The 8,821-nt window shown below is 41.3% G+C and overlaps 1 protein-coding gene across 1 annotated transcript in view; it reads right to left on the bottom strand.

Annotated features, from left to right (window-relative positions):
* Positions 1-389: 389 nt before the first annotated feature.
* Positions 390-8,821, bottom strand: part of LOC129119946 (tyrosine 3-monooxygenase-like) — a 28,637-nt gene continuing 20,205 nt past the window's right edge. Inside the window, exons 10-12 of the mRNA XM_054632191.2 lie at positions 7,556-7,651; positions 2,120-2,253; positions 390-549 (exon numbers count right to left, since the gene is read on the bottom strand). Of these exons, the coding sequence (XP_054488166.2) occupies positions 390-549; positions 2,120-2,253; positions 7,556-7,651 (390 nt within the window). The remainder of the gene's footprint in view (positions 550-2,119; positions 2,254-7,555; positions 7,652-8,821) is intronic.

Raw genomic sequence — 8,821 nt, 5'->3', positions numbered from 1 at the left:
ATTAAGGCAGCAAGTACAACACTGTGTGGATGAAAACCTATGCTGTTTTATTTATACTATGCTATTTTATTTTTTTTTTTTAATGCTATGCTGTTTTGTGACAGGTAACTTGAAGAGGTGGCAAGGGAAGGAAAAAAACTTGCAAAAGTCCCATAACACATAAGAATGCTCGTATCACCTACCAAAAATTGGAGTAAGGCTTGTTTGTGATTGAAACATTCTAAGCAGGAGCTCATTATTTCATCTAAGTCAGCAGCCTAAATTACAGTGAAAAGATTACCTGAACTGAGCTGGTTTGTGCATTTAAGATTTCTGCCTGTGAGTACAACTTCATCACTAAGCACCACCTACAGGTATCTCAGTGGCAGGTGAGATGCACTGCTGTGGTTTTAAAAGAGGTTTTCAAGGGCCAAGCAGAAGTTTTGCAGTTCCTCTTTTATCTGGTGGAGTGCCCTCTTGACTTTCTGTGGTGTGTCCAAAACCTCTATGCTGCAGGTGAAGGGGTCGTAGTGCAGAGCAAAAGGCCTCTTGATCTTCATGGTGTAGCTCCTGTGGGGAGACAGGACAGAGCTTCTGGTTCAAAAGCTGCAAAGCCTGCAGGACCTCATTTCTCAGGGTGCACTCACAGCCTTACTGGGGAGCAGAGGCTGCTGTGACACCTCCTCACTGCTTCTCCTGGGCTTTGCCTGGTGCAGCACACGCTGCAGCCCCAGGGATCTGCAGTGCCTGGTGTCAGCCTGGCTGGCTGGGTCCCGTCTGTGCTCTCACTGCTCTGCCTTCACACAATTCAGAGTTATTACAACCACAAGCTGAGGAATGCAGGAGCACAGCATGTCTGCCGCCTTCACTTCCAAGAAATAACCTGGAGCAGCTCTCTCTGTGTTATAGTCTAAAAAACCTGTTGATACTAGGCATCCTGGGCTATTTTTCTGTCTCTATTAAAAGAAAAAACACGATTGCTTGCCATTTTCTACAATATTTCCATTAAGTGCACGCTGGTAGGAACCCCCTGTACTGATGTTGCCTTATGTTTTCCATGCTGACAGATTCTTGTGCTTTCAGTTATTTTGAGCAGCCTTGGCTGTGCAACTGTCTTGAAAAAATGTATGAAAAAGCTCCATGCCTGAGAGTGGTGTATTCCTTGTCCTCGTACGTTCTTTGCAGGTTTGCCTGAGTCAAAAGCTTTGCAAGTCCTCTCTCTTCTGCCAGTGAGTTCTCACCCACGTTTTGACACGTATTAAAACTTTAATGTGAGCATTTAGATTTAAGATGATGGGCCTAATTAGCCATGGCTATAGCCACAGCAGACACTGCTTCTGGGGAAGAGGCAAGGACAGTAGGGAAGAAGTCTGGCTCAGGCTCTCTTCCTCTAATAAATTCCTCATTTCAGCTCCTGCATGCTCCCCAGTAGCTCCACAACCAACATCCTGCCTCCAGCCAGAATTGGTCATGTTGTTCTAACTGTTGGAGATGAAGGCCAGAATTTAAACCCTGCTTACTTTTTCTTTAAAAAAAAAAAAAAAAGAAAAGAAACAAACACCCTTACTGCACAACATCACGCAGTTAGGGAAATGTGTTTAGAAACACCTCAAGCTAATTTGAAATAATGCTATTTAGGTTGCAGACAGCTACTTTGTAGGAATTAGGTTGCCCGTGAATGCTGATTCTGGATTCTTGTGCAGATATAATCAGAGCAGAAAGGCAATCTTGTTTTTAAGCCCCCTGCTGATCCTTGTTAATTCCAGAGACTGCTATGAAATTTCCATGTGACCTTGGGTAAATCAGTTCTTCACGACCTCCTGTTTGTATGGACTAGCACATAGGGTGGGATTGCACTCTCACAGTTCTGTTACAGAATTTACTTCAGAAGGTGCTAAAATGAAGCATTGTTAAGATGAAGCAGGGGACAGGGCATAGCAAAAATAAATTCTGACTTTCTGTGAACCTTTTCTGAGATAAGCAAGCTTGTGCTTAACTTTGTTGTACAAAACCCACTATGTAGGTGCAGTGAGATAGCCTGGCTTGGTTGTTGCAATAGTTTGTAAATAGATGTACTTGAGATTAAGAATCAACCCAGTGTGCACCCCTCAATGAAAACACCCACAAACACTTTACTTACTGAAGCTTGACCTTGGCATCTTCCAGGTTTTCTGCTATGAAATAGACAGGCTGGAAGGCTTGATCCTGATAGGGGTGAACTGCAGTCACTTCTGGATCAAAAGGCTTGTACTCTGGCTTGTTTGACAAAGCATGCTTTGTAGCAGGAACAACACCAGTTAGAGCAGGTGAATGAACAGAGAAAGAATTAGTCCCTGCTGGGCAGTAAAATTCTCTTTGGGGAATAGTTAGGGGTAATATAAAGTCCTGTTCTTTCATATGTCAGGGCTAATTTTCATAATTAGCAGTTAATAAACCAAATAATAAAGATTTTTTTAAGATGAAAGAATATATATATGATATATATATATATATATATATATAGCCTGTGATGTACAACTGGATAGCACAGCCATGTCCTCAGACAGGGAGGGGAAAGTCTATGCCACCCCTCAAAATATAAATATCCAGAAGAAAAAAAAATATCATGCTGCTTTTTTTCAGATAGTATCACAGAAGTTTCACAGTCCTGTCTAGCATTACTTTAGAGTCCCCTAGCCCTTGTCACAAATTTCATGCTTCCTGCTGCAATGAAGATCAGAAGACAGAATACTTCTGGTATTGTATGCACAGCTCCCAGGCCAGTATAGCAACATAAAATCTTCCCTGAAATCCAATATATAAATAAACACTATACTGCATGTGCACATTTGCATTTTTGAACCCATAGAGGTTCTTCTGTATGCTTTTCCCCAGCTCTCTTACATTGCCCCCCCCCCAGGCAAACATGAGGTTTATAGAAGCCACTTCTGTCCACACTGCAGTCAAAGGTACATCTACATAGTTTGTTTACATGTTCTGGAAATGCCTTTTAAGCCAGCCACCAGTTTGGCACTTGCACAGAGTCCTGGGAAGGCAGCTCTGATTAGGCTTAAAGCGAGTTCCCAAACACTTTCTCTGCCCCTGAAACCCAAGGGAGGTACTTTAAACCAAGCTCAGCCCCAGTGACACTTGAACTGCATCACAGATGTGCCTGGTTGGGCCTCCAGCTGGCCAGGCTGGTGAAGTGTCCTGGGTACAAACCAAAAGGAGAAAGGAACTCATCCCATCAATGTTGAGACCTTTTTTCCCACCTTCAGACTGGACAGTGGGCCCCATTCACCTAGGGATATCCTTTTAGTACCCAGCCTTCCCTGAGATCTGTCTCCCTTTCTCTCTTCTTCCCCAGGCTTCAGGAGACTCTCTTCACCCTTTTATGATCCAAATGTCACGCTCAGGGTGCTACTTGTAAATAACTGGTAAGAGTGGGTGATGCTGCTCAAGACTTTCAGCTCAATCTGCTAGTTGGAAAAATTCAGACAGTACTCCTAAGCACATATTTAGACATTTCAATGAACTGGTGCAGAAATAAATACCAGTCTTTAAAAAAAAAAACAAACCCAAAAAACCAAAACCCAAAAACTCCCAAGAATATACAAAAGATGGTGTTTTTCTTGCTCTTCATTTGCAGTGTGTAATTGAAGAGTAAACCTTGGATAGCACTCATACAATCTAAGATGGTTGGTATACACAAACATGAGGCTGCTCTTAGAATCTTAGAAGCTCTGGGGAACTAATGGGAAAAGATTTCAGTAACTCAAAACCTGACAGGGGTCCCACTATACTGTCAGTGTTGAAGCAGAACTGAAATCCCATTGATTTCAGTGGAAGTTCAGCTTGAAACCGGATGGCCTTAAAGGCCTCTACAAGTTAAGTACTGGGTGTGCTGCAAGAAAAGCATATGTAGCACTGAGTGTTGCCAGAATTGTGGTATGAGCCATAAGATTTTACAGTATGTAGGACAGAGTCCAGCTGAGTGTTAACAGAAGAAGCATTTGGGATAATGTAGAACAGCTGACAGAATGTAGTGAAATAAACAGTGCAATACTGAGAGCTTTTGGGGAGGAATTCTTACAGTTCAGAGGAGGCAAGTTTGGCCAGAAGTCAGACACATTACAACTGCTCAGTTTAGACTTGGGGATGGTTATCCTTCTGATACCTAGCTGCTGTTACTAAATGCTTTGTTAGATAACAGGGACTCAAGTGCAAGACTCATGCAGAAAGTGCCTAGCTCTTCCTCTCATCCCCTACCTTACCCCCAAATTATGCCCTGAGTTTGGGCAGGATCAACTCATGCACAGAAAACTTCTACCTGAAGCTGACTTCAAACTGGTAGGAGTGGGTGCTGTGGAGAAAAGGGAAATGTTTTAGAGATTTCATAGTCAGGATGTGGTTCCCTTGGTTACAGTCACACACCCACAGCCACTCAGGCCAGGCTGCAGCTCAGGGATGTTCCCAGGCTTCTTGCTGATGCTACGTTCTCATATAACATAAGCTGGATGACTGCTGCTTGCCCTCTGCCACTGGTTAGTTGTTATCTTCTTGTTTTAGTAGTTCATGCTCTTATTCCCTCCCTGGTGACTGAATTATGACAACCCTACTATTGTCACAACCCTACTATTCTGCTCCTCCTGGCCTAAAAGTCTTCAGGTCCAAGGAAAGCCCTCCCTTGCCCAGGCTGCTGCAGGGTGCCTCCTTCAACACACAACCTGCAGTGAGATTCCGACAGGATTTGCTCTGTTCACTGCCAGCAAAGTGCCAGAACTTCCCTGCCTGTGCCAAATATGTTGATCAGCTAAAAGATAGGGAATCAAGTCTGGGACCTCCATGCAGGAGTCTGTGTCTGGTCCCACTGAGAAGGCTGGCAGATAATTATTAGGTTGGATAATGGCTTTCTGCTGAGCAGCAACAAAACTTATCTAGAGCAATAAACTCAAGTCTGTCATGAGCCTTGCTATCTTCCAATCTTCATCTTCTCTGACAGATGTGTCTAGACACTGCTTTATTTCTAAACAGGCACTGCACTACACATTTTCTCTCTTCAGCTGTAAAAGAAGCAGCTGGTACAGGTTTGCAATTTGCTAACAGGTGCTCAGGCATTGGACCTCACCACTTTACCCACACTGCCAGTGCCTACACTGAAGTTAGAATCAGATGCATAGGCAGATTAGAATGAATAAATGGAAATATTTTTTATTTTGGTTTTGTTCTAAATAAAAATCAATGAGATTAAATCAGATAAAGATGGAATCTTCAGCACTTAAATTTATAGATATAATTAACTTGTGTACAACAAATTTCAGGAGCTCAAGTTGAATTGCACAGAACCACTAAGCCATTGTCCCAGAAGATGCACAGTGAGGAACTTGCAGAGCTCACAAAGGGATTCTGCAGGGTGCATAGCAGAACTGCTGGTTAACTGCTTGCCCATCTTCTGATTTAGGTGCTACATACAAGATGAACGTGCTGAAAGGGGGATAATCCTGTTCATTACCTGCTGAATATAGATGCTATCACTCCTGCCTGTATTTTCACTGATGTGATGGATGAACACAGAGGTAGACCCAGCTTTATCAAAGTTTGTCCAGTAGCTTTACCCAATAATTACCAGTGATAAAAGTAGTGACAAAAAACTGCCATTTTTCAGCTCAGGAACAGTTAGGACTTCCCTCTCAGACTCAGAGGTAGGGAGTTTGAGATTGTACTTTTTTGTTCTATATAGCACAGTTTTGTGCACAAGCAGCCCTTGCCTATGGTTTTAACCAAAAGCAGAAGAGCTTGTTGGTGCCTGAGGAGGAAAAGGGTGGAAATAGAGAAGACAGAGTACAAGTCTGCTGAGCTTGACTCCAGACACCAAAAGTGAGCATTTCTGATGAGACTTTTACCTTCATTTGAGTAAAGATTAAACAGAAAAAGGAAGTGACCATATCAGATGGATTTTGTCATGCATATTGCTATGAAAGATACATAAATATCAGTAACATGATTACCTTATCCTGTTTAACATGTAAATGAACTTGATTTAGAACCATAAAGTATTAAGCCAGGCAGAGGAGAATAAATGTGGCCTTGAATTGTGCTTTGATTGGAGATTTTTGGTTTTACTGGGTAAATGAAAGCAAGTTTATGTTTCCTGTTTGTTGGCAGTCAATATAAGAAGTACTGAAGAATTCCCAGATAAACAGTAGCTTCAGCAGTACATAGTGTGAAGCTGATGAGCAATCAGGCCAGGATCAGGTTGCTATGTAGAAAGGAAGTCATGTTTATTCCTCTAGAGGGCTAATGAACATGCAGATCTTTCAGCTTATCAGGAGAGAAAGCTCTCCACAGAGTTACCTCACAAACATCTCTAAATTGCAAGTGTTGTGAGGAAAAGCAATGCTAAACTCATCAAGTGGTGAAAGGGAAGGTTGATGTCTGGGAAGGTTCCCCTTTCCCTGTGTTCATTTCAGCTGCCCTTCTGTGGGGGCTCCTACTTGAAATGCCTTGAGAGGCATCAAAATGTTGTTTTTCCCTCCTGTCAATTGACTGGGAAGTGGGCTGTCCTGTACACAACTGGGAGAGCTTTGTAAAATGTTTATTGTCATGACAACCCAAGTATCTCCAGTTCAGGAGTCCAAGCTATGCTAATTCAGCCACAATTCCTTGTGAATGTATCATGCATCTGGCTGTTAGGCTGCTGAGTTTATGTGTTAAACATAAAATATATCTCCCATGAAAAAGAAAAAAGGTTTCTGGTTTATAAAAATGTTTGAAAAGAGTGGTATTTATTTTCCTTTGGCTCTTACCAATTTAAAAAAGATCATCCAATATCTGCACAGCTTGAAGCATTTGAACCCTGCTGATAAGAGTTTGGAGCTTCTGCCCTAAATTAAAAAGTGATCACCTGCATCAGTGCTCTTCAAAATTAAGGAGAAATTAATATCTCTCCTATCAGCTGTTTGGTCAAAGGAGGGGAAACTCACTTTCTGTAAAAAGTCTACAAATCCTCTTTCTACAGTAAATCTATCTAAGCAAGGCAGTACAAAACCTGTGCTCGCAGATATTGGTCTATGTAAAACTAGAGCTTACATAAGTTTTGAAATGTATTTAGGAATGAAAAATGCCAAAGCGATTTCTTTTTATCAGTGTCCATGCTATTTCCTGTTTCTTTGCACTTCATTTGGTCCAGTCAACCGGTGCCTTTCTGGTTCATATGTGTGTGAATGTCAATGGCATGGAAAAAATAGCCAAGCTCATAATAGGCATAATATTGCCCTCTAGTGAGTAACTCAGAAAGGAACCTGAGTTTTGTGTCAAAATCAGCTGCATCACTACTGGCAGAAGCAGGAAGAAACAAATCTAATATTTTAGTGGAGGGTTGCTTTCCTTGCATTTTGTCTCTTTAGATGAAGGACAGGTACAATACCACAGCAGTTTTTCCCCTGTGCAGTAGCTTCTGTGAGGGGAGAATTCTTTCTTTGCAAAAGAAAACTCTGAATTTTAAATCATACTGATTTTTTTGTAGAAAAACATAGTTTGCTTTTACCAGAGTTCAGGAAAGTGGATTATAGAAATCTTTCAATGTTTTAACACATACCATCAGCTCCCCATAAGATGAAAGCAGTCCTGCACCATAAGCTTTGATCAATCCATTTTGCTTGCAGAGGCCAAACTCCACAGTGAACCAGTAAAGCTGGGAATAAGAACAACTTGTGAAAAGGAATCTGAAAAGGCAGGAATTTTAAGCTTCTCATCTTTCCTTTAATTTTCTTTTATCCTCATTTCTTAATACTGTCTTCAAATGTTATAGTTGCATATTTTAAGAAAATAATTTTTTTCCCTCAGCATATAACACACACTAAACTAACATGTAATTTTTCAAAACTTGTTGTCCCACTTAGAAAAAAAAATTAAATTTTAAATGATAATACATGGGTAAATAAAGTTACATCCTTTTCTTTCTTTGGAAGATATTACTAATTGCCCTTCAACCTCTTAGCCCAGAGCCTCACTGCAGTCAGTGGAAGCTGTCAGATTTCCACCACAGTCCCCAGAAGGACAGGAAAATCCTGACAGAGGGTTCAGCACCTTTGCAAAGGTACTTGAAAGGAGAGTCTCCCTCCTTCTTTGTCTGTGAGCTCTCATTCAGAAGAATTGAAGGATGCCTTTTTCCATATTGTGTCAATTATATCTTAGTCGTGCTCCAGCAGAAAACAAAGAAACATTTCTCAGGACTTTTCTTGTGATAAAAGCATCCTTAGGACCACACTTCCCTTACCTGCTGGACAACAGTGGGATGAAAGCAACCCTTGGCTCTGCCAAACTTTTAGTGCTTCCCTTATTATAAAATCTGAGGAAAATGACAGTGGAGGACAAGTCCTGGACACAGCCTGATGCCCTGAGAAGTTGGATAGGCATTGTGCAGAGGGAAAACATGGAAAATGAGGCATTTCAAGAGTATGGCTTTGTCTCACAACTCTTCAGGGTTCCTTTAGAGACACAGAGCCCTTTGCTGCCTCATACACAGGGATAGACCTTGGCTTCATTGGTATGGCCTTTTCAGGATCCTGCTTAAAGAACCACAGACAATTTGTAAAACTATGTAAAGCTCTATATTGTTCTGTCTGTTTTGCCTTTTTCATACATTGTCTCTCTTTCTCTCACCCTCTCTCACAGACTTTTTCATTTTGATGAGCTAGTTTTAGCCTTTAAATTTTTCACCGAAGAAAAAACATGCCAGGATCTTTCCTTTTGCAAGATCCTGAGTTTCAGCAAATAATTGTGTGTTTGTATTCTGTTAATAATCTTGACTCTTATTATTTCACAATGAAAAGTCTTCTTAGTATCTGTTCATTTTGCAGGA

The sequence above is a fragment of the Agelaius phoeniceus genome, chromosome 5 (genome assembly GCF_051311805.1).
Source record: "Agelaius phoeniceus isolate bAgePho1 chromosome 5, bAgePho1.hap1, whole genome shotgun sequence".
Classification (NCBI taxonomy): Eukaryota; Metazoa; Chordata; class Aves; order Passeriformes; family Icteridae; genus Agelaius; species Agelaius phoeniceus.
The sequence above is the reverse complement of the archived record's forward strand: the minus strand, read 5'-3'. Positions and strand labels throughout refer to the sequence as shown.